The sequence below is a fragment of the Haemaphysalis longicornis genome, unplaced genomic scaffold, assembly GCF_048455015.1.
Source record: "Haemaphysalis longicornis isolate Haplotype H1 unplaced genomic scaffold, Haemaphysalis longicornis Haplotype H1 scaffold_2, whole genome shotgun sequence".
Taxonomy (NCBI): domain Eukaryota; kingdom Metazoa; phylum Arthropoda; class Arachnida; order Ixodida; family Ixodidae; genus Haemaphysalis; species Haemaphysalis longicornis.
The window spans coordinates 241360400-241385947 of NW_027526295.1; the positions used below are offsets into that span (position 1 = coordinate 241360400).

The window sequence follows — 25548 nt, forward strand, 5'->3', positions numbered from 1 at the left end:
CAGAGTAGAAGAAGGGGGAGGCCAATAACTCGACGGAGGGACGAAATGAGGAAATTTGGAGGCAAAGAATGGACTCGGGCAGCGCAGGACAGGGGCGGCTGGAAGTCGATGGGAGAGGCCTTCGTCCTTGCCGTGGGCCTAATTAGGGCCGTTCATGATGATGATGACTGACCTCCTTCAATTAGAACAGACACGATCAGCAGCTAGCCACGGGCTATGTAACGATCTGATCGGCTCATTTGAACTCCTGGATCTAATCCGCCTTTAATATGAAACTCTATGTACACAACTGTGGTCTATATTCACGCCGGAGCACATTCACTGAGTCTCGTACTTACACGAATGCCGGCTCAGCTGTCCAAATTTCGCACGGACTTGGCGTCACAGTCTCAAGTGGGCTCATGCAGTATCACTTGGACTCACTCACTTGTGCTCAGGCGTACTCAAACTCAGTCGGGATCACTTGGGCTCAGGCGCACTCAGGCTCAGTCTGGCTCAAACTCTCTCGGGTCAAACTCACTCATACCCAAGATCATGGTTTTTTCCCCTCCAGTCTCTCACTCCTTTTTCGGTGATGAAAATCCGTTCGTCCAGTGCACTGCTCTTTACCATGCTGTAAAAAGTCACCACTGTAAAAGAGTTCACAACTGGCAATTCCAATGCAAAACGTTTATTTCAACATGTGGAATGTCAAGTTATCATGTGAACGCGCGGCTCTCGCCTGAAGAACATTGGCCGTATTCTATAACGGCACCGAGAAGTTTGGTGAACCGCGTGCGCTTGATCATGCGCCTGATCGACACAAAGCTTCGCGAACGGCTCACTGATGGCGAAAGTGTCGTCAAATAACAAAAATAAGCGCTATGCAGATAATCTCTTCAAACCTATGCCACTGCGGTGGCCATAACACACAAGTAGAATGATATGTAAAACAGCAAGACGTTTATGTACAGGCATACGCATCGAAATAACAACACACATCATTGCTTTGAGTGTGAGCAAAAAACAATCGTATGCACAAAGTTGCATCCCGTCGCCAGAGCTTGCCATGCACGTATGCAGGGACGCTCATATGATTTCCCGGAACTGCTGAGAACAGGCGTGTCACACGTGATTATCTACACGATGTAGCAGCAGCTCGTGCATTCTGTGTCGACAGGACAATTTCGTTAGCATGTCAGCAGGCCGGGTGGTTATTTGAGATGAAGGGCTTTGGTGGAACAGACTTCCGAGCATGCGGGAATACAAATTTCAGACATATATCACGTGCCGTACGCACTTTTCCATTAAGTACAGAACAAATGGCAGGTGCACTCAAGCTAACTGAAAAATGCGGCTTTCGCCACGAATAAAAGCATTCGGGAGGTCTTTGTAATAACTTTGCGAAGTGCTCCTACGTCATATAGATCCGCCGCTTTGCGTCCTTAGACTCATTTTTAACAAAATGCGGACACGGACGCGTCAATTTCGCTGCGGCATTTCTCGGTGACTATTTTGGCTAGAGTTGGCACGACCGTATCTCGGGTGCACAGTTGCAAGCCCGAAAGATATTTGGCAGGCTTTGAAATAAGCAGAACACCACCATGCCCAGGACAGGGATGAAGTAGTAGTACTTACAAAACTATCACGGCTTAACCAGTTCCTGCTGATACGGAATTTGGGTACTACCCTGTTTTTAAATTAAAAACTATGGCTTAATGAGCGTACAAGGTTTTGCACGGAAAGGAAGGAAAGAAGTGACTCTTCTGAACGGGGCAAGGCCGCAGAGATCCAATATACATACAGGCCGCCATCTATTGTGCATCTTCAATTCCTGCAGATCGTTTCTAGGCTTTGCTGAATAAGTTTAATGGCGGCAGCATATCAGGATTCCTTGTTAATGCCCCGCGACGTGTCCCATCATTGCCATTCGCCGTAATAAGAAAAGTTTCGACTGGACAGCTTTCAGATCAGCAGAACGTTTGGGCATTTTTTCGGCATGTAGGAAAGGTTCGGCACCTATTACGTCACTCCGCAGTGCAGCCAAGCGACGAAGTGCTGGTCCTATTGGGACAAGTTCTGCCTACTCATGGTCGGTGATCAAAGCGCGAAAAGCAGGCTGCAAAGCCCCTTTAGTAGGTGAAAACTTACACTTACGCGACCTCTAATGCGAACGGTCGCGCTAAAAGACTCCAGCATGTAGTAATTGCCGAATCTGGGTAATTTTCGCCAACAGAAACGTCTATGTACGTAGCCTGAATTCAAGGCGAGGTCTGTACTATTTGGGAATGTGCCTGACCGTTTTGAGACAACAGCTGCTCTGGCAAATTCGGTTGGCACCGCTTCACAAGTATGCAGTTCAGGCATTCCCGTTCCATCGCATGCCTGTCGACACGCATTCGCAAGCTGGCATAAGATGTATGTACGCATAGTAAAAAAAGGCACGAACGTTCGATCGAATTCAGCAGCACGAACGTCTGCTGAACAGGTAAACATTGAAGGGGCGAACGATTGAACAGGCTCGTCTCGGGAAAATGGAGAGAGAGACATGGAAGCGATGGTTCCGAGCTGTCTTAAGTACAAAATGAGCCCCATGTGCGGAGTCAAACATGGCACCACATTGTATTCACACATATGCACAGTATTCACAGGCACCTCCCATAGATTGACATCACTTGCGTACAGCGAGCAGCCGCGAACGCGTGAAGCATGCTGGAGGTCCCAGAAAGAACGCTTGGCTTGAAGTGATTGGGAAGAGTTCTCCTCCAAATGATACCTCTGCAGAATTTTGAGTCATGATTTGCTGCTTCATCAGTTATATATAGCGCTGAGATTACGTCCTCACAAACAGGCGCCACGCATCCCCGAAGCTCACTTGACAGCAGGCTTTTATAAAGACTGTACTACACACGAGAGTGAATCTCGCTGAGGTATGGTGGCAAGTGAAGGCTGGTAGTGAGACCTTGCCATAGTTCTTGACTAGATGCTTCTTATGACGTTTATCCACGTACAAACTAATGGCGTCCGTGGCACGGAGTTTGCCGGCGAGACGAATCAGTCCCAACTGTCATTACAGATGATTGCTGACTAGATTTCTGCAGATACGCACCACTTTCCTGCGAGGGAAAGTCACGGCGATGCTGTTCTAGCCGTAAAAACAACGAAAGCAGCCGCCAGCTACTTTTAACAAGGCGTTAAATGATAGTAGGGTGGCTGCAGAAAGGAAATGTCATGGGCTTGCTAAACAACAACAAAAAGTCAAGGCAGACAATAAGAAAACAAACTGCGGAAACAGCCATCGCCACGTTCAACCTATGCATGTGTCCATGGAAAGATACTTCTTTTCCTGTCGTGCATGATGAAGAAAACGTCATGTTAAGGATGAGGTGTTCCTTTGGTGGTTGGTGGCAAAAAAGTATTGCAGTAGAATGTAGTTGTCACATATGTGCATATACAGCTCAAGCATGGTTCACTCACGAGAACAGTCGTGTGAAAGCGTTAAAGAACCTCTATGTTTCTGCAGAGCAAACATATTTTTGCCCGTTTAAAAGAGACCACATATATGTTACGTTACCCAACAATGTGCTGATTTCATTCAGCAAATCAAAGCGAAATCCGACCCACGTAAAAAAATCGAAATTAGTGCAGAAAATGAACACACTAATGCAATGCCCGTCGGCTGCTCGAAACATGACCTTTTGACATGATCTGACGCGAACCTACCCGGTTCCCTAACAGAAGCGACGTTGTACTCAAGCGCTGAGATGTACAAGGACCCCGAAATGGAATTGCGAAGTAACTGGGCATCTCATTCCACTAAAGTGTTACATCATCATTCCTGCCCATCGTTGTTTTATATGAAGTACTAGCGACAATAGGATTTAAAAGGGCAGCACCCTGGGCTCTCTTGTTTTTCCCACCACAGAGTGGCGGTGAGGTATAACCCCCCACAAAACATTATACTAGATGAATATGTCGAAAAAGCCCATCGTGGCGGTGACAGCGAAGCACAACATTGAAACAGTTCATACGAAATTTGTTTTCATCTTGGGCGCACAAGTTCAAGATGAAAAGATCGTGGCACTCAGTCCGAACACGGCAAGTGCATTTTCGTGGAGATTTTTGTCGGACCACAGTTAGTCTTCAGTTCTGACACTTGCTGCATTGATTACCTCCATTCTTTGCGCAAAAAGTATGTGCCTATGCGTAAACGCACACAGATAAGGTTGAACGTGGCGGTACAGTGTCCGTACTATGATAACGTGCGTTTCAAATATGGAAAGAAAAAAAAAAACGTATATCAGCCCCTGAGCTTATCACGATGACGCTGCCAGTGACAAAACAGAAAAGGAAAGCAACCAACGTGATAAAGAAGCACACGCAGATATTTTTCGTATCACCTACACCCTTGTGAGTTCTTGATTTCTTCCCTCTGCAAATGTGGTGAAGAAAAAAACCACTTTTGACACACTTCGCTGAAGATGCAGCCACCACCACACAGTGAGGATTCACAACAGCTTAAAATGAAGCAAGTAAAAGAAGTTTTCACGGCAGACAGGCGGCATAGTGATACGGTATAAACAAGTGCAGAAACGTATTTGGCACCGTGAATGCGTGGCAGGTATAATTACTATGTACAGACGTTTGCCAGTGCTCACAAGTGAAAGTTCTTTCCACACATGGTTTGGCTAGCGTTATTGCGTACGTAGCGTTTACACAAACAGAGAACACCGGCACGAGCTTATGGAATGATTATTTGCACACGTGTGTGTTCCCATCGAACAAGGTGTGATCTCGCGCACAACCATACATCGATCGTGACTCGTTGCAGCCTGTCTTTGAAGCAACAGGTGCCTCATGTGGCAATGCATGATGAGGCAAAAGTACACAAGCCATTCAAATCTTGACTATGTACACATCTCCACACAAGTAAAACTTCAATTACACCTGTTTGCGAAGCTGTTCCTACAGTCAGCAGTCTTTTGACACAGAGATACACGCTGTCACTACACTCGAAAAATGTACCCATGAAAAAGCCAAGTATGTTTGGAGTTCTTGAAGCGGTCTTTGCCCATCAAGGACAGTACATACCTGACCAAAGGTTATAAAGGCTTACTCATTGTCGCAGGTGGCCAACAAGCACTACGATTGTATCGAGCTGACAACTGAACATCTAAACAGCACCATGGTATCTCACCAATAGATTCGTAAAACGGCACAATCCATCGTGCGCAAGACATTTCTTGCACCGCATATCCATCACAGAAGAAGCATCCGGCTCTGCAATTTGCCAGCAGTGTTAGAGTAAAAAAGAACATAACAGAGCTGAAAGTTGACGCAGACTTGCAAAAATGCATAGGATGCTCTTGCCCTGTGTGTTTGGGCAAGCCTATTTCAACTTTTCCTGCTGTTTTATCTTCTTTAGCAAACTACCAACTTTCCCAAAAAAGTCAACAACATATTCTTTCGCAGCGCCACGAGATTAACAATGCCTGTTTGACGAACGACCCAAGGGATAAATTTGTTCATTATAAGAATCACAACATGGCGTGTGCGTATCATCATTCGGCGCCATATTTGGATCTCGCAACGTGATAGAAAGCCTGCTTTTTACACATATATGACGATCTGGTACTCCGGTTTGACCACAATTCTCATGCTGCTATTGCAGTAACAGCGAGCATAAGTTTGTTTCACACGAGCACTTGTAACGTTGTAAGCAGAAGGCAAGCGATCAGCTTACAGCAGCATATTTAAGAAAAGTTGCGAGGCAAGTCAAGTTTACGATGCTCCTCTCACGTTTCCTTCTTAGGATTCGTTGGCAGTTCGAGGGTACAGAGCACCCACCGTCATCAATGAGCCGGAGATCTGCCCAAAAGACCGGATTTTCCGAGACGCCTAGCATTCCAGTTCAAACTGCTTTCTGGGCTATACCGGCTGCGCAAGAAGGGTGGGTTACACATCACCGTGGCCGTGAAACAATTATGATTATCCTCCGGGAGAGCGAATTTAAAGACCAGCAGCCTCCGGAAGGAACATTACGACTAGACAAGAAAAACTGGATACTACAGTGATTTCTCCTATCCCCCTTTCAACAAGCTTATTCCTAGGAAAGTCACGTTCACGTCTAAAACTAAGCACAACCAGTCCTCCAGTGAGGAGCAATCCCTTCGTCTTGCGCCGTTCGCATGACGGACAGATCCGTCCGCTCGTCGAGAGCTTTTCCGGCGCAAGCAGAGTGGCAGGAACAGCGACCATCACGACACAGATGACGGAGAAAGAAAAAAACAATGACAAATAGAGGGGCGACGGGTATACACGCCACGGGCAGTCAGTCAGGGACGCGCGGGAGAGGCACCGTGGAGTCGTCGTCGTGGCTCGTTGCCCGCGGCAGTTCTTGCATCCCGGCGAGCAGGGACGACGGGAGGGTGGAGGAGGTCACCTGGAAGGCAGGCCGAAGGGCCAGCGCACCACCGGCAGGAAGCGGCGGCGGAAGAAGGGAGATTCGTTGTCCTTCAGGCGGAACACGTTGAGCGAGCAGCCCTGGCGGCGGGCCGCCCACGATCAGCTGATCTTCTTGCGCTTCTTGCGCTCCGCCTCCACGGCCGCGCTGGGCGCCGGCCGCAGCTCGCGGTACATCACCTGCGCGGTCCCCTCATCGTTATCAGGGGAACGGTTCCCCTCCCGTAGCGACTAACCACAAGAAAAAGAAAATAAAATGGTGGGCCCTAGCACCCTTCTGTGTGAAATGAGTGCGCAGTGCTTGAGCAATTACAAACAGGACTTCTCTAACCGCCGCGGTGGCTAAAGCGCTGTGCTGTGCTAAACACGATATGGCGGGTCCGATTCCCGTCTCAGGGAGGCGGAAAACAAGAAATGCCCGGGCGTACCAGATTGTGTATCAAGGGCGCTACGCAGGATTTCCAACTACGTATTCCCTGCAAGTATAAAAGCTGCTTTAAGCCAACTAGATTAGAGGCGTACGACGAGAATCCTCGTCAAGGATCCCAGCGATGACTAAACGCTCAAAAAAGCGTACAAAGAGACAAAAAAATACAGTTGATAATCAAGGAATGATGTGACTTACTCGGGGAACTTAACGTGCGGCGAAAGCTCGCACAATACACCGGCGTTTTATTTTGCGCCTTCATTTGAAAACAATACATTAAGAACAGCCGGTACGGCTGAGAACCGAACCCGTTTCGTCATGCTCAAATGCACAATGCTTTATCCGTCACGACTGATGCGGGAAAATAACGTAAAATTTAAATACACACAAAAATACAACCGCTGCGGCCGAGAATCAAACCCGCATCGTCGCGCTCAAATGCACAATGCTTTAGTCGTCACGACGGTGCGGGAAGTTAACGTAAACTGAAGCTCGGGAAGTTCAGTGACCATTAACGGCAGAAAATAGTGCACCAAAGCAAAAACCCAGTAAACAAACAGAGCGAAATCGAAGTGGGAAAACAATGAGCTGTTTACATGACGGAGTGGGTCGGAAAATAATTACGAGTGACAGCTGGGGAAGTGCGGTTCCCCACCGCGGAATCAAGCTTTCCCCTTGCGTACCTTTTCTTCGTTGTCGGGCACTCGGCTGAGGAAGTCCATCACTTCGTTGTTCGGAATCACGTCGGGGCTGCGAAGCTTCTTGGTGAATTTGTTCACACCTGCGCCGAGGAAGAGGCACGACCGCGACATTTATGAATCTGAACTCGAACAGCTGAGCGGGAATTGAGCTTGACCGAAGTACGTTTTTGTAGCGTAAGAAAAGATACGCGACACCTCATTTCCTCTCGTGTGTGATGAAATAGGCGCATACTTTGGCACTTGGACAGCTGTCGCTGTTCTCCCACGTGGCGCTTGAAAAAAAAGGCCATTGCATTAGGCACTGTTTGAGCGGGGAGCGCCAAAAATTTGTAGTCGTACAAGACGTTGGGGTTAAACCCAAAACGTAGCTCGGTACCTGCACCTGTGAAGGCGATAACTTTAGGCCTCTGGGGTCACAAAACCTCTCGGCCTGATATGATAAAAATCAAAACGCAAACTTCGCTACTTCTTTTTTAACCCGAAAAAGTTTTATTCCGGGATTCACGACGGTTTCACTTACGTCATATCCGTCACGGAAGTGACGCCAGTACAACGAAGCAAGCGTCCTGTAAAGGGTGCACCCCTGCACATGGGGTCATCTTGCGGGGAAGCAACCTTTAGTACAAAAGAGTACGTTATACTTGGGGCTGTTCGTTTCTGAGTTTTTAGTTTTAACACGAGGGTGTTTTATGCCGGTATACCCCAAGATTTCACTGACGTCATATCCGTCACGAGAATGACTCCAGTACACCTTTGCCGAAGCGACCCCGCCAGCAGTACCTCGCTGACCAAGCACACCCACAAGACAGCTGCCAACCCGGAAATCATGCTCAGCTGCAGATTTCGCTGCACATTTCACTTTCGTGTTTTACCGTTTCCTATGACAGAGGAATACACTACAGTTTTTTTTAGAACTTGCTGTGGAATTTTTATTCTCTCTTTCTTTTTTGCAGAGTATGGGATCGACTAAACTTGCAATACCTAAGTTTTCTTTTCATTTTGGCTCTTATCGGCTAATCAGAAGGCCAGAGCCGGGTGACTGAAAATCCCTCCCACAATGGCTGTTTGTGACAACGGCGTTCTGGGCCTGAGGTAGTGGCTCGTGTTCCAGGCCATGCAGATGCATTTAGAATTGAAGTAAAGTACAAAAGTGGCTGTTTGTACGTTGAGTGTGAGCTAACAAGGCACATGTTACCTAATTTAATGTGGAGTCCTGCACTAAACCATAACCTCGATTTATTCAATGAAGAACGAACGGCCCGAGAACCTGCTGCGCTTTAGGCCGTTGTTATGAATCAACTGTGAGCGTGCGCGCGTGCGCGTGCGCGTGTGCGTGTGTGTGTGTGTTTGTGTGTGTGGGGGGGGGGGGTTGAAACGGCGCTCGTGTTGAAACGGCGCTCATGTTTCAACAACGCCGAACGAGACTCGCCATTGGACTTTCTCGCGGAGGCTCAGTGATCTGCGGCAAAGCATCCGAACCCAAAGAACCATGAAGGTCCGTACATGCCCCTCCACGCAGGCGACCTCGAGATTGCAACGCAGCCTTGCGCATGCGCGGGCTCGATGCGGCGGCTGTTGGCGTACATAACTCGTCGCCACTCTAACTCAGTGAGAGCGTTTTGCTTGTTGGTGCTTGACTTTGTTCTTTGAACTTCTCGAGGCCTGCCTGACTTAATAAAATGCTTTGTTGGGCGAGTTGGTTCATGGCTTCAAAAAACTAAAAAGAGCGCAATGACGAGGACAAAGAAGCACCGTGGACAGAACGAGCGCTCGTCCAGTCTACTGTGTTTCGTCCATTGCACTCTTTTAAAATTTTTTCGAGCCTGCCTGACCTTTGGAGGGAAGAATATAAAAGCTTGACCCCGGTGAGCAGAGCTACCGCGTCGGGCTATAAACAGCCAGATTGGGCTACTTGCTTTTTGGCTTGGCGGGAAAAATTGTTGCTTGGCTACCTATTTGGCTATTTTGTGGGCATTGGGAGAGTCGGATTAGGAGAGCGATTTAATGCATGTTCGCGCCTGCCAACTGGGAAGGTGTTTCCCGTGACGCCATAAAAAAAGTCTTTCCCTAGCGAGTAGAAGACTATCATTCTTGAACAGTGCCGTTCATTTATGGTCGCATGGTGAAAAGCACCTTGAAGAGCATTACATCTCATCTGAAATTGTTAGGCGAACTCCACCTCTTGCATTGCAACAATTAAGTAAAGTAATTTTCGATGCTCTGTTCAAGGCTTTCGGGAAGTTCATCCCGCCATCAAATATTTTTCTGCAATGAAGTCATTCATTTAATTGATTATGAGGATTAACGCGCCGACGCCACACAGGCTATGAGGCGCGCCGTAGTGGAGGGCACCGGATTAATTTTGACCATCTGGGGATCTTTAACGTGCGCCGAAATCTCGTACACACGGGCGTTTTTGCTTTTCGCCTCCATCAGAAAAGCGGCCGCCACGGCCGGGTATCGAACCCGCGTCCTCGTGCTCATCAGCGCAACGCCTTAGCCACTGAGCCACTGCGGCGGGTGCAAAGGAGTCAGAATATTGCTTGCTGCAATGTAGGCTTGATGACCTCCATTACAACTCCGTCACCAGTTATTGGAAGAATGTCCTGTGTGCCAAAAACGTTGCTGTCATCATTACCCATTTCACGCAGCCAGTTCGAAATGCTGCGGTTGAACGAGCTTTAGGCAATTAACTCTAAAGAAAACTGACTTGCGGAACACGATGTCCCTAGATACGTTGGAGAACATTGTGCATGTAAAGTCTGAAGTAACGAGAAACGGCAAGTGTTGTAAAGACTTCACACCGGCCGTGATCTTTTTGTAGCGGTTCATTCCCACCGCAAGGCACTCAAGCGCAGCTGTTTGGGCTCCAAACTAGTGATGTTTTGTTATATAATTTGAACTCATTCTGTAAATATATCTAAATGACTCCGCAGCAGACATCCGAATAAACATTTGAAATCAATTGTGATAACTTTTCTGAGTTGTTATTTGGGCTACTTCTGTTGGTCGACATTGAGCTACTTTTGGGCTATCTGGCTCACAAATTTGGAGGGTTGCTCTGCGAGAACCTGGCATCCTTGTCGGTAAACCGAGCCAGTGCGTTTGGGACAGAGCTAGACAGCTCTACTCTGCCCGTTAGAGAAGGTTAGAATGTTGGTGGGAAATGAGTAGGGAATAATCTGGGAAGACATGCGAACAAAGGAGTCAGACTATAGCACAAAAATCTGTTTTTTTTGCGAGGTGATTATACAGTGGCGTTACGACTAAGGTCACTGTGCAACGCCGCCCCGTTACAAAGCGAAGCCACAAAGCATCATCATCATCAAGTGGTCATGTTTTCCACGTCGGTGTTCTACTGCACCATCGTTTTTTTTTTTTTTTTTTCTAGTCGCCATGTATTGAACAGTCACGTTTGGCCTTTGCTTTTTCGTCGTCGCAACGGTGGCAACCCTCCCGCAAGCCGCTCAGCGGCCACGCTACCTCGACACGATCGTACTCGTAGGCCTGGTCCTGTAACAGTTTGCGCCACTCACCCCAGGCCATGAGTACGTAGCGGATGGGCACGTAGTAGAGGATGAGGGTGACCAGCAGCAGCGCGATGACGGCCAGCCACGACAGCTGGGGGACGCTGAAGTTGAACGTGCTGCACGGGGCGGGAGAAAGGAGCGATGTATGTTATGCACTCTTCTGGGGCAATACCCGATTCTCCATCAATATTTCAACCGCATGCCTCTCTGCATCCTCGCCAAGTAGATATGTTTTCCGGTTACACCTGTACATTTATCACCAACAAATTTGCGGTTAATAACAAGAACAACAACCATTTCATGCCAAATAGTAACCAAACAATGAGAAAGAGAGAAAAAAAGAAGAGCGTGACTGATGTCGCTGATATGGCAGGCATCGCCGCCGACAGCGGGTTGGTTAACCTCTGCCCCACCTCCTAACACTCTTCGCGGCCTCTCGACCAGTTGAAATCAAGCGTCTCACCGAATCTTCCATGAGGTCATGGAACTTTCCCTTTTCACTTGACGACGTATTGCAACGCTACTGGCGGCAAAACAATTTGCCTGTTTTGAAACTTTGATGTAAGGATTTCGTTGGACAAGAATAACACTAGGAACGACGCGCAAGCGGACCATTATACCCATACCGTCGTCGGGTATGCTCGCAACACAGCCCCTCAACCTCTTTCCTCCTCTTGCCGAGCTGCGGGCGAACAGGACCAGGAACTCCTGGTCTATAGGGCAGAAATCGCCAAGTCACCACTTGGGCTTCCGGACTAAAGAACCCCATTCACTATTCTGTTAACTAAAGTACCGCACTACTACTACGCCAGTGGTCCGCTACGTCCGGCTATACGAACGTTCTGTAAATGTATCACACGTCCTGCCACGGAGAAAGGAAGCTCCGTGGCAGGACGCGGAGGCCGAGAGGAAGCTGTACTTGCTCTGACTTCTGTCTCCTGCCGAGTGTTATCGCACTGCAAACCCCACCGCACCCGGTCGTTGCCCAGCGGCCGAAGAACAGGACCGGTAATTCCGTTTCACTGCCGACCAGTGCACAGTAAGATGACCGCCCTCCCTCTCTGACGCCGGCAAATACCCCTTCGCGCGCTTTTTCGGGTAAGTATGTGACCCGAGGACAAACGTCAGTGCCTCCTCTTGCAAGTAGGCTGACAGTTACCTTTCTAACATATTTTACTTTTCTCCGGGAGGATAAGAGAGAGAATGATGGTGATAAAATCACTCCGCTCGTCGCTGCCCGTTTGGAAGAGGAGTCAGCTCAGGGAGCGGCGGCTCACTTGTTTATTCGCTCGCCGAGCGAGGCCACTTCTCCGAGGACGTTCTGCACGGTGGCCGTAGCTTCTTGGACGGCCTGCAGACGCTCCTTCAGGCTCTTCTTCTCTTCCTGGGGGTCGCGTCCGCCGGGAAAAAAAGAGGGCGACCGGGTGAGACGCGAGAGCCGCATCAGATACGCCGATCACGTACACGGGGCGGGGTGGAAGAAAAAAAGGCACCATCAGCGCAATTCCCGCTGGAATCAGGTAGAAAGCCCCTCCACAGGAAAGCTCGGTGGTAAACATTCGTTTATTTCGAGGCTCATGAAGATAATATTAAAAAGTATAACATAACTGAACAGCCAACAAGGAGTGAATTTATTAGAATGTTTCTATTAACAATTGTAGGGCGTCCAGAAAAATATACCCAGCACCGAAGTTATTGCGAGAATGCCTTGACAGAGAGAAAATTTATGCCGAAACACCAAAGTATCGAAAAATAATGAGATGTAAATAAGCGCAGGCGCGCGGCGAAATGTGGCCACACGCGTCCTTTCGCGCGTGTATGACGCATCCCAACGATGTTCAGTGCGACAGCGCCTGAGTCGCGCGAAGCTGGTAGGTCGTTTGAAATTTGCGCGTTCTCTTTAAATGCCCAAAAATATTCTATGCAAACGTACAGCGAACGCTAAGCGCGCCGCTGCAGGGGTTTCTTTCCACAGTCTACCACTTCCGAACTATAATCTTTCCGCAAAATTGCCGCGTGAAAAGAGTTATGTTACAGTAATTATTTAAAACGTAAAATTAGCATAAAAGTATACAAATAGTGTAAATGTAAAAATACCGTAATCACTTCAGTTCTGAAAATTTTCACGTCCGTTATTGCGCACGCACGCACGCACGCACGCACGCACGCACGCACGCACGCACGCACGCACGCACACGCACGCACGCACGCACACACGCACACACACACACACACGCACACATTGTGTACTGAATGCACGCCCTCCTAACGAGTGAATGAGAATAATGAGAATTCCCGGTTAATTTGTTAAATAATTAGACGGCGATAATTTGGCGCCTCCCTTTATCATGAGTGCGTCATGTGCGCCTACATCTCAGCGCTAGTTTAATTTTGCGTGAAAATTTGTCCCACATAAGGCGACGAACTGCGGTTCCGACCTGTCCCCAACGTATTTCTCCAAGTAAGAGAGAGAGAGAGAGAGAGAGAGAGAGAGAGAGAGAGAGAGAGAGAGAGAGAGAGAGAGAGAGAGATTCTTTAATGAGACCGAAGAGGTCAGCCCTGCATAATACTGGGCTTGCTACTTCAGATGGTTAGTAAACATGTGATGAGGGTTATATGCTAACATGAATAATACAAATAAGAAAAGGAGAGACGAAAGAAAATCCACCAGACGGACACACGCACACACACATACAAAAAAAGAAAAGCCAGAGGCAGTCACAGGCTGGAGTTTAGTCCAGAGTCTCTGAGAAAACGCAAAAAAAAAGCTTTAAAACAAGGAAAAGAAAAGCAGTAAGCAAGCGCAGATATAAAAAGCAAGCTCAACTGTTTTTGAGTCCTTCTCGTCCTCTTCGTCATCCTCATCCTCGTCGTTGAACTGGCAGGTTTGGAGTTGAGCAATGCAAAAAGACGCCAGTCAGTCACGCGCTTAGGAGAGGCACAAAGCACGCACGCGCAGGCAAAGCAAATGAGAAGCACGCTGCCTTGATGGAAGAGGATCCTATAGAATGTGGTCTCGTTTTGTTGCCTTCCTGTAGATTGTGAGTGCAATATCCGATAGAATTGACTTTTTGGATACTGTCGGTCCGAATCTTTGCATGCCTGCCTTATTGTCATTGCAAGCGGCCTAAACTCGGTACACGCGCGGCCCTTGGTTACGTGGTGGCGCCGACGTTAGCCACAGCAGGTTATGCGCGGGCTTAAGAGACAAGGACGTCATCGGCAGGCTTCGCTATTTATTCTGTGTTCAGCGGAGTGCGTGGGGCCAGGGAGAAGCCAGGGAGATTGCAATATGTCCACCGTGTGAGGCTTGAGTAGCTCGTACCCACAGCTGCCCATTTAGCACGATGTGAAAAGCCTGACAAAAGTGCCGAGGTGCTTAGTACAACCGTCTGAGGAGCGCGGCCGTAAAAGACAAAGTTGCAAGAAGGCGTCCACGCGTGCGCAGAAGAGGAGAAGGAAGGGCAGTGCTCACGTCCTCTTCCTCCCTGCCGGCGCCCTGTAGGCCGGCGACGGTGAGCACCAGCAGGTTCTTGAAGAACACCAGCAGCAGCACCAGCGGAAGCATGTACAGCTCGGCCGTGTACGTGATCACCATGAACGACTGCGCCGCAGGAGGGCAGAGAGAGGGGGGAGCCACGTGAACGTAAATGCACGAACGTAAATGCATTTCTGACGAAAAGCTCCCAATGCGTGCGCAGTGAAAGTGATGAAAGGTACTTAATTCCGCTTCGGAGCGACGGCGAAAGTAACACTGAGATTTTAGCGTCTAATCTTACACAAGTAATTGGGCGGATTATCTATGCGATGCTTATGCGAATGGTATTAAGACAGCCCGCACGTCAGGATATGGCTTGGGCAACCGTTGAGCTCCTGCTCTTTCAGCGTTGTAGGGCGCTCGCATTTAAGCGGTCGACCCGTTATTTAGAAGACATACGGCAGCCGTCCTTATCAATTTGTCGAACACAAGAGCGCGGTCCTTTTAACTACACGATGTTGCATTGACACGGCAACATCGCGTCATTGGATGAAGTTACTGGATGGATTGGATGAAGTAGTTTTGATTAAAATCGGATATAGCGGCTGCATATTCTATTTTTTGGGCGTAACGAGTGTTCTATCCAACTAATCTCAGTACCGATGGTAAAATTAATAGATTGCGTTGGAGACCGCCGCAAACACCATGCATCAGGGTAATGTGCCCGGGTCCTCGAGATATGTTTTGTTAGGTGCACACTAGCTACCTGAACGTGGCAGTCGATAGTAATACTGAACCACGCAGGGAGACAGTGAAACAGTATAAGCTGATATCGGTAATAATAATTGCGAAGCGAGGTGTTCGCTTTTGGTTTAGTTTTTTACTGAGAAATTCGTCGCTGTATGCTGTGTGCACAATAACAATACCCCTTATCTCCAGAAATCGCCGTTGCGGATCGCGACTGACGCTCAACGAAGTTGCCTTGTCCCTGCGGGTATGAAGTGCCGTACTTCAGAGTGCAAACACCAGCGTGCTGATAGGGCTCGTCTCATCAGCCTGTATATGAGCCCTATTTTTAAATGCCATTGTAACTTATATATATATATATATATATATATATATATATATATATATACAGAAAGATAGGTTGGCAGTCTACAACGCCAAAGGAGGCATAGGGGTGTTGTTAGGCTCTTGTTTTTACTACGGTTAATGAAGTTAACATTTTTTAAATATAAGGAAGAAAAAAAGAAAGAAAGAAAAACACACGCCCAGAGTGGGGACCGAACCCACGCCTTTCGATTAGATCTCGAATGCCTTACCAATTCTGCTATCTTGCCGACTGTGTCCTCCTTCACTTTCTGGGGTATTTATATTTACTAAAACTGTATCTAACGGTTGAGGGTGGTATCTAGCGCCACTCTGACTACACAGGGAGAAGGGGACCTTCTTTTCAACCCCCGAGGCGTGACTCGAATGTCTACAGCCTGTCATGAGCGGGTTACTGGCGGGAAGCCCTCTTATGCTCGACGAGCCCCTCATTTCCTAACTATATTATTCTGCGAAATCCTAGCGAGAGTCTCTGTTCTGGCAGCCTTGATGCCAAGGAAGCATAAGAGGGCTTCCCGCCAGTAACCCGCTCATGACAGGCTGTAGACATTCGAGTCACGCCCCGGGGGTTGAAAAAGAAGATCCCCTTCTCCCCGCGTGGTCAGAGTGGCGCTGGCTACCACCCTCAAGCGTTAGATACAGTTCTAGTAAATATAAATACCCCAGAAAGTGAAGGAGGACACAGTCGCCAAGATAGCAGAATTGGTAAGGCATTCGAGATCTAATCGAAAGGCATGGGTTCGGTCCCCACTCTGGGCGCGAGTTTTTCTTTCTTTCTTCCTTATATTTAAAAAATGTTAACTTCATTAACCGTAGTAAAAAAAAGAGCCTAACCACACCTTTATGCCTCCTTTGGCGTTGTAGACTGCCAACCTATCTTTCTGTATTTCCTCAACAAGCCCCTCATTTCCTAACTATATATATATATATATATATATATAGCGATAGCGCGTATGTCGCTACTACTATCCTGGATGAAAACGCCTAGGTACGCCTCGCCGCGTCACTATATATGAGCGACGACGATGCACGAAGGGAACTTACCGCAGCCGCAGCTTACCTGGGACAGCGGACAGCTCACCAGAGGGGTGATTAGTGTTTCCAACTTCACCAGGAAATCAGGAGGCAAGAAATTGTGAACGGAAGCTGTTCCGTTGGCTCTAAGATACGTCCCACCTTTCGCGGCGGCGAACGCGAGAAATTCAGTGCCAGAAGCGCATGGCACGTTTTACGGCAACCAAAAAGAACTTCCGGCTACGCCGTTTCCTCGGTGATGTAGAAACAAAATTCCCCGCATTTCCCCGAGGGGAAGAATGTGAAAGTGCGAATGCAAGAGTTGAATTTGCGCGGTTCGGTAATGTTCGCGAAAGAGAGATCACACACACACACACACAACTACAAAGAAAGAAAGATGCATTTATTCACAGTTGTACTTGATTGCTAGAGCGGATCTCAGCTTTGAAATTTCGTGTCAGTACTCCTTTAAGCGGGTGCATTAGCCCTTCTCACGCCCGATTCCTGGCCAATCCCCCACGTGGGTATGTGCCATGTCAGCGGCCAGGCAGCGCGCGCCCATCTACCCCCGTTGCCAAGGAAGACGAGGAGATTCCTGGCCAATCCCCCACGTGGGTATGTGCCATGTCAGCGGCCAGGCAGCGCGCGCCCATCTCCCCCCGTTGCCAAGGAAGACGAGGAGCGCGCACCCGCAGCTGTTGCTATGCGGACGGCGGCGGAATGCGGACGGCGGCGGACGCTTCAGGCTCGCTTAAGAAGTGCATTCGCACTTAAAAAGACCCCTCCTCCCATTCGCATGCTGCCTGTCAAGGCGGCGATGAGGAGATATCCCAGTCTTGTGCAGGCTGGCTAGCGTGCACGGTGCAGCTTGTTGCGAGGTAGGCCAGACTGCGGACCGGTGACGATGAAAGGGACGTTTATTCTTTGCTACATCCTGACGAAGGAGGCCTCAGGCCTTTTGTCGTCCGGTGAGCGTTCCATGGACAGCCGTTCTCTAACGCTGCCCAAATACGACTCTCCCGTTTCTCACTCCTCCGGAGGTCTCGAGTCGCGCGCACCGCCACGGCCGCGCGGTTCCGAGAAGCCGGCCTTCGGTCTCCTCTGAAGCCGCGACCCGCTGTCCCCCCGATTCCGTCTGGGCGCACACCAACCGGACACACAGCGGGCGGTCCAAATCACTTGTCTCTGTTCGGCCTTGGCTCCCCTTCCAATGTCTTTCCGAAGCGACAGGAATGCACAGGCGCGCCGAGTTAATGGCCGCAGAGGTCCCTCAGAGTCCCGAACGCAACAAGCTGTCTACGCCGGACAGAGACACAAATGCAAGATTTGCGCGCGAACAAAAACAGCGGTGCGCACTCACGGCAAAGGCGAGGAGGGACCTCGGCACGGACTCCCAGAGGAAGCAGTTGTTGAGGAACTTGCCCATGTCGATGACGAAGACCACGATGTTCTTCACACGCGTCAGGTTGCGCATGAACACCTGCGGGCGCAGTCGACGACGTCAGTCGTGCGTGGGAGCCTGCGCGGCTACAGTATCCCGGCACGTACCCCGAAAAGAGAGAGGGTGGAACTGAACACTGCCCCACCCACGCACACACTCACAATGCGCTTGAACTTGGGGTCCAGCTGCATGAACTTTGCCTCCTTCGGATTGAACGTCTTCACGCAGGCCTTGATCTGCAAACGTGCACCACGGGCCACTCAAGACTGCGCAACCTTTACCTGACACACCGACTACGCACTGCCGCTGCTCCCGGCACTAGCGGTACTCACGGGGTTGTAGACCACCGACATCTCGAGAAGGATCTGGCCCTTGACTCTGGTCTTGAGCTTTCGGTCCTTCAGCCCGTACCACTTCTTCTCGCCGTTCTTGATCTGGAACACAGAAAGTCGACACTAGGGGCTTCTGGGATCCGAGTAATTAAAAACTGAGTGTCCACGACACTTCATGGCCCGGCGGGACCAGTTTGGAGGACAGTCGCTGCGGCACGACTCAAACTGTTGATAACGTTCACAACAGAAACGTTTCATTTACGTCATTTTTTTTTCCTTGCGAATACGGAGAGTCCACCGGGCAAGCAAGACACCCGGTTGGGAAGCTCGCCTAAACCAACAAGAAAACGACAAAAGCATGATCACTTCCGAAACGCAAACCGAACCGCTGTCAATTATTACGTTGTGCACGCAAACAGACTCATCGCAACCGAACAAACTGCTTACAAATTCGCTGAAGTTGAAATTTAAGAAAATCCTGCACCCCTCCGTCTAACGACGACGATGGTTGAATGCGAAGGTTTCTCGTCGTGTCAGTTTTCCAAAACGTTTCGACCATGTCGAAATGGAGAAATCGGGTAGACGCCGGCTTCATAACGCAAGGGACCCAGGTCCGATTCCGGTCACCGCAAGCGTTTTTTTCTTTCACTCCACCTACGGTCATTCATCATCATCGTTAGAGAAAGTTGGCTTTCCTGCAGGGCGTTTTAGCGTTGCAGACGCATCAGTGAGAACACCAAAGCTTCGCTTTAAAAGAAAGGAAACTGTAGAAATATTTGTCTCGCATAAATAAGGTGCCTCGCATATCAAAAATTATACTTCGACTAGGGAAAAAAGATAAACAGGAGGGTTGACCCGGCTTTCCAAGCGGTTCCGTAAAAGACCCCCGCTCGCGGAGAACAGTTTAGATGGCACCACAAATGGGCATTCCTCAAAGCCTCCAGCGCTTTAGGGGCTTCGGCATTCTTTTCCGGCGCTACCCGCGCGCTTTTGTGCGACGTCCGCTCTTGCCGCTAGACAGCCAGCTTGTTTCTTTTTTCTTTTTTAAGTCTACTTTCAGCGACTGTCCTTTCGGCGGTCTGAGCCCAAGGAGCGCAGCAGTTTCTTCGCGTTCGCTAGCGTTATCTACAAAATTACTTGGACAAGGATGGTAAACATCTGGCCCTATCGTAGCATAAACGTAGCATTTCATAGACGTTTGACGCCTCATCACGCTGATAGGCCTTGCCCCAGAGCACGCAGCGTTCATTTATGGCGTTGAAATTTATGGCCTCGCGGACATCATGGCGGAACACAGGGAAAGAACGCACGGAACCTTCGTAATCGTAGTTTCTGCGCTGAACGAACATACGACAAAATTAACGAGACAAGGTGGCCAGTGTGTAAGAAAGATAGACTCCCTAGTCTCGTCCGTCACCTACACAATACATGTATGGCGCGTGACTGCTCTTGCAGACGTAGCACTTCGTGCTCTGTCAGTCTATTCGTACGGACTTCTCGAAATAACCGTCGCATGACTGCACCATATTTCTGCGTTGGTGAGGTGATATTTCGCAGTATGCCTTTCTTATGTCCTGCAGTAAGCGCGCCCGGCAGGGAATAAGCGATTCAAGCCCACGTGACGGTGCAGGATCGGACAGGCGTCAGCGTTGCGGTGCGGCCGCAATGACGGCGGATGAACTTCGCACAACAGGGTTACGAGCAACTTTGTAAGTGAAGCCGTAACGGTGTAATACAGCGCGTGATACGAAGATCGTTTCGTGCGTATCAAATATTCTAGCTACACTTTGGCACCTTATACCACGGCTCAATGAAGGCCGCCGACGAGTGATGTCATTCTGGTCAAATTATTGGATAAAGCCTCATTGGATAAACTTTGCCTTCCCGTTCTCCTACTCCCCGTCGTGAGTACCCCGCAGACTTCGCGGTTGGCGCTGAATTTTTCAGGTAACTCCCTGTCGAGAAATAATTCCCACTTAAAAAAAGAAAACGCCGCGGTGGCGCGGCGCTAATCTGCTCATAAAGCGGACGACGTTCGGGCGGAGGTGGGCAGGTGGACGGCGGTCACCTTGAGCAAGGGGATGGCGAGCTTGCCCAAGAACTCGCACTTCTTGTCGCGGTCCTCGTCGAAGACGGTGAGCTCCAGAACGGAGTGGATGTCCTTCACCTTGCTGGCGCGCCGCCCCCAGGGGGAGAGAGAGAGAGAGAAAAGGAACCATTCAGTGTTTCAAGGCCGTCTCGCCACGTTTTTCTTTTTCTTGTTTTTCAAAACTTTGCGGGGTGTATGAACTAAAAAAAAAGCAAGCGTCCCAGGTTGAAACCTTGTCCCCTTCTATTATTTCTGGTGCTTTTAAGCAGAAAATGAAAGTGCACACTGCACCATACTGAAACAAGCTCAATCAGAAGGCTGCGGAATAACCTCCGGAACTTTCTAGCGGAAGAGACCCCTATATAGGCCTGCTGAGGTGCTGGCTTCGCTGCCACGTATTGAAGCCCAAACCGTAGCCGGGTACATACGCACAGCGACCCGCGACAGCGAGTCACCGCTTAGGCCCGGGCATGCGCCTTGCCAGTACATCAAAGCGCCCGTTCATACATCTCTTAAGTTGTTCACCGGTATTTGTTTCTGGTTTTCAAGAGCTGTCTCCCCAAAACGTGCACTTTTCAGAGCAAATCTGCACCCCATGATACCTGCTTTGCCACCACTCACATTGACCGTGTGCTTTGCCCCCAAAACCGTTGTTACAGTACAATCGTTATTCCCAGTGATCACCGCGCCTGTTCGTAATTTGCACACGCGGGAGCAGGCGAGAGGAGAGAGTACACGGGCGGTGGCACTCACAAGGTGAATATCTTGTTCCACTCGGGCGACAGCGTCTTGTACTCGGTGTGCGTCTGGAGGCGCGAGTTGACCAGCTCGAGCACGCAGAACGGGTCGCTCTTGCCACCCAGGTCGGCAGAGGCCAGCCCCTGCGCCTTGTACACTGCGCGCGCCGCCGGTCAGGCAACTCCGCTCGCATCGCAGGAGGGAGCAAATGAATAGCCAGCCACAAAAAGGTAAACGAACAGGTAAATGGAAGAGCTGATTTGGATTATTGGCTTAACGTGCCGATTAGTGAATTTATCTACTGAAATTGTAGATTGGTTGAGGTGAATGGAAGAGCTGATTTGGATTATTGGCTTAAGGTGCAGATTAGTGAATTTATCTACTGAAATTGTAGATTGGTTGTCACTTGTTGATTGAAATTACTTCGTGAGCCGTTTTTATCAAACTTCGGCCAGACAAGCGAAATTCCTCGAGCAAATGTGGGCAGAAAAGAAAAGGGGATATTGTGGTAGTTTAATACCTCTAAAGCTAACAGAACTGCAGTAATTATACGTAAGGCCACGATGAAGTATGGGTGATAGTACGCTTAGGGTGGGAATGGAGGAAAAGTGGAGAGGGGTCTAAAAGGCTGCGTGTTCGTGATCCAGACGGATAGCTAGCTGCCCAGCAAGCCTGCACCCGGTCGTGGCCTGCACACTGGCCTTCCCTTTTCCACAGGCGCTACTCGCGATGGTTCGCTGGTTGTCTGAGTGATGAGAGACGGAGTTTACTTTCTCTTTCCTCGCTTATTTTTTCTTTTTACCTTGAGGGTAAAAAGTATGTCAGCTGATAAGTCATAGGTAATCCACCCCGCCTCCCGCGTAAGAGACAAGACTTAGCGGTGGCGGACGCTCCAGCCATCGGCGCGTGTAGCGGTGTAGCGGAGCGCACCTTTGACGATCAGGTGTCCCACGTCGTCCCAGTCGTAGAAGCTCTGCAGCAGGCCCTGCGAGAATCGAGTCGGCGCGGCTTAGTGGGGTTGGTGCATAAGATAGTAGTGCGGCATAATGCATGCTCGTGCAACGTACGTATCGCGCCCTCAGCGCTCTCTGGCGCGCGGCGGCGTTGCCCGAGGCGTCGTAGGCGGTCAGGTCGGAGACGCAGCTGGACGAGCCGAGCGTACTGCCGCTGATGGTGAGCAGGAGGAAGAGCGAGCCGGCGCCGTCCTCCAGCTCCTGCCACACAGAGTGCGTCGTCTCGGGCTCCAGGCTGCTCAGGTCGATGCAGCATCTGCACAGGGCGCGGGGCTCTCGCTTTATAGGGACACGCATCCCACTTAAAGGGGTCCTGAAATGCCTTCCGCCGATGCATGGATGTACATGTAACCAAATAAAGCAATGTATTAGCAATCTCCTCCTGCAAGAATTTTGTTAAAGCGATGAGTATTAGCTGAGAAATCGTAAATCAAAAACCGCGCATAATCGTCGCGCCGTATTTCCTCCTCCTTTCAACTGTTTCTTCGCTGTTGGCCTCCCCTCCCATGATGCTCCGCTCCTCAGCGGTGACGTACTTTCTCTATTGCGCTCCCACAGGCTGCCGTCTGCTACGCGCCAGCTCTTTCGGCTTTTTCATCTTTGTAGACACCATGGACACTCCTCTAAAGGCTGGAAAAGCGAACGAAGACCTGGCCGCATGTGTGCGGCCTGGCCTTGCCCTTTCGCGGTGTACGGTGTATGGTGTACGGTGCCTTCGCGGTGTACGGTGCCTTTCGCGGTGTAGCTGCAGTTGGTATCGGCGGCGAACTCGCAGCCGCGCGGGGAGAATCGTGCGCTCGTTCCCTTTGGTGCACCGCGCACTGTTTATCCAAAAAGCGCGGTCTCAGATGTGGCCCCGCTGGTGCCGGGTGTTATTTTGCGGTGGTTGTAATTCCTACTACCGGCGGCATGTGAAAAAAGACATTTTCAACCGACACAGAACCCGTGCACAAAACGCGCCGGATCGGATCGCTTTATCAGCGGCGATGAACGGGAAGGCGCAGAGCAAACCAACGCCGCACTCGATCAGCGAGAACCCGTGTTCTGGCAAGCTGCACCCATGTGTTGCATTCAACACTGACGGGAAAGCGTTTGTTTGCACTTGTTTGGATAGTCGTAAAATGTCCAAACACTCCGGCACTCCGCTAGCAGATCAGCCGGCGAGACATTTCGGAAAACATTTGACAGATGGCGCCGTATGCATTAGTGTGTCGCTACGCAAAACTGATGAGACGCTCTACTAAAACAAACTCCCCTCGCGGTGTTTACGTAGCGGGACGCAAAAATTTAGCGTTTAGCGTATTCAAAGGCCACAAACGCTGTACTAAAACTCTATTAGCAGCAAAATAGCGTGCGTATGTGAGACCGCTTGCGTTTACAAAGCTGCACGCCGAGCGCGTACGTTTCAAACCTAGTGACATCGTTTAAATACACTGGCAAGCACAGTGTAACGTAGTCAGATATCAACCGTATGCTCAGGCGACAAGCAAGAGCTTGTTTTATGTGGGGCGGAGATTGCGCATAAAGGCCCGTTCGCACTTGCGACGAAAGCGAGTGAAAGCGGCAGGAATTCCGTCGCTTTGTCGCGCGACGATCGTTTTTGTCGAATGGTCGGGACAAATTTTCGTCGCGCGACAGAATGCCCGTCGCTTTCGCTCGCTTTCGTCGCAAGCGGGAATGGGAAGTTCTGCCGCTGCCGTCTGCTACGCAGCTCGGAGGTAACCGCGCGATCTGCTCGGACCGGACGAACGCGCACACTCCCGCACGGCAGCGCCCCAAGCGGCAGCCGTCTGCGTACATCGCTCCCGGCCACGGCCGGGCTGGAGGAGCGGCGGGCGCGCAGTTTCATACGGCATGCGCTTCGGGTATAGTTCCCACCTTTCACCGCCGCTAGTTCGTGGCGCTTCGGACCAACCCTCGCCAGTTGACCCACAGCACGGGCGGGGTAGAGGAGCGGCAGGAGCGGTGCGCGCGGATTTGCCGCTGCCCTAGCCCTGCCGTGGCTACAGGTGATACCTGCCAGTGTTAATTTACATGGGCGTTCTTAAAATAGTTGATTCCTTACCCCCTTCTGAATTTTCGGTCTATTAGGGTCAAACAGCCTAACATTATCATTCGGAAGCGCCGAATCAAACATTTGAAAGAAACATTTCAACGCGGGGCGCATGATGAAAAATATGCGAGGTCTTCATATCTTATCAGCGACTGTATTATATGAAAATGGTGAGACAGGCAAATAAACACGGCACTTTCCGTGACTGAAATATCATTTCTTATTTTTTTTATTTTTCCTTTCGGATGATGTCTTGGTTTGCACACGCACAGGGCACGACCAGTGACGCGAATGATTTCCCGTCGAGGGAGATAGGGTTATCGCTTAGCTAAACGTGATTCTGCTATTCACGCTCCGGTCGGGCTGAGCGGCCCGCCGGCAGCGAAGCGCACTGTCAAAAACAGCGCTCGGCCAGAAGCGATGCGTCGACTAACAGAAAGGCGGGTTGGAAGGGCAGAGGGTTGGTTCGAAGCGCCCCCACTGTAAAGAATCTGCTGTATTGGTTCCTTCTTGGTTCCGCAGGCCGTATGAAAGTGCGCGCTCGCCGCTGCTCCAGTCCGGCCGTGTCCCGGCGTCCGCCTGGAGCCCGCCCTCGGCACAGTAGCCAGTATATTTGAAAGGCACTATAATGGAGGAGATTTTTTGCTTCCGATGAACGTAGTTCTTTGCCCCTGTGTTTTTAATACGTGAAGTGGTTAGCACGTCGTCCTCACGCAGCTCTGTATCGTCGTAGCATCGCTGATTGTCCGAACGAAGCTTGCAGCTAAGCCAATGCAGCGACCGAAGCTGTGTGTGTGTGTGTGCATCGCCTCCTGTGTGTTGTGGACGCCTTCGTTTCGCGATGAAATGCGACATTGTACTTCCGCTGGTGGATAGTGCTTCCCATGGTCTGGATTATCTTTCTCGAACGACGTACCACTCAACCTCGCATGGGGTATGTGTAGTGTGCCTGGCTAAGAGCCTTCTCGCTTGCGCGCCAGAGTTGTGACTTGCTGTTCGTCCCCGCAAACCCGGTGTAAGGTGAGTGCCGAATTTACGACGGGCAGGAGGAGGCAACCCATCGTCTGTCAATCGCGGTTCAGACTTGAAAACGCATGTTGTGACGGTGCGTTCGTTCGAAACGCATCTCTGGATTGTTTTGAAGTTGAATAAAATGTACGCGTCAAACCCGGGCATTCGGC

At 50.0% G+C, this 25548-nt stretch overlaps 1 protein-coding gene across 2 annotated transcripts in view; it reads right to left on the reverse strand.

Annotated features, from left to right (window-relative positions):
- Positions 1-654: 654 nt before the first annotated feature.
- The window catches only part of LOC144170270 (multiple C2 and transmembrane domain-containing protein 1-like), a 251515-nt gene continuing 226621 nt past the window's right edge, over positions 655-25548 (reverse strand). For both annotated transcript variants that reach the window (XM_077699955.1, XM_077699956.1), the window contains exons 9-21: positions 22369-22570; positions 22232-22286; positions 21317-21458; positions 20543-20645; positions 18475-18576; positions 18304-18378; positions 18062-18181; positions 14575-14703; positions 13927-13977; positions 12377-12483; positions 11106-11215; positions 7552-7649; positions 655-6621 (exon numbers count right to left, since the gene is read on the reverse strand). In XM_077699955.1, coding sequence (XP_077556081.1) covers positions 6544-6621; positions 7552-7649; positions 11106-11215; positions 12377-12483; positions 13927-13977; positions 14575-14703; positions 18062-18181; positions 18304-18378; positions 18475-18576; positions 20543-20645; positions 21317-21458; positions 22232-22286; positions 22369-22570 — 1372 coding nt within the window. In that variant the 3' untranslated portion in view covers positions 655-6543. The remainder of the gene's footprint in view (positions 6622-7551; positions 7650-11105; positions 11216-12376; positions 12484-13926; positions 13978-14574; positions 14704-18061; positions 18182-18303; positions 18379-18474; positions 18577-20542; positions 20646-21316; positions 21459-22231; positions 22287-22368; positions 22571-25548) is intronic.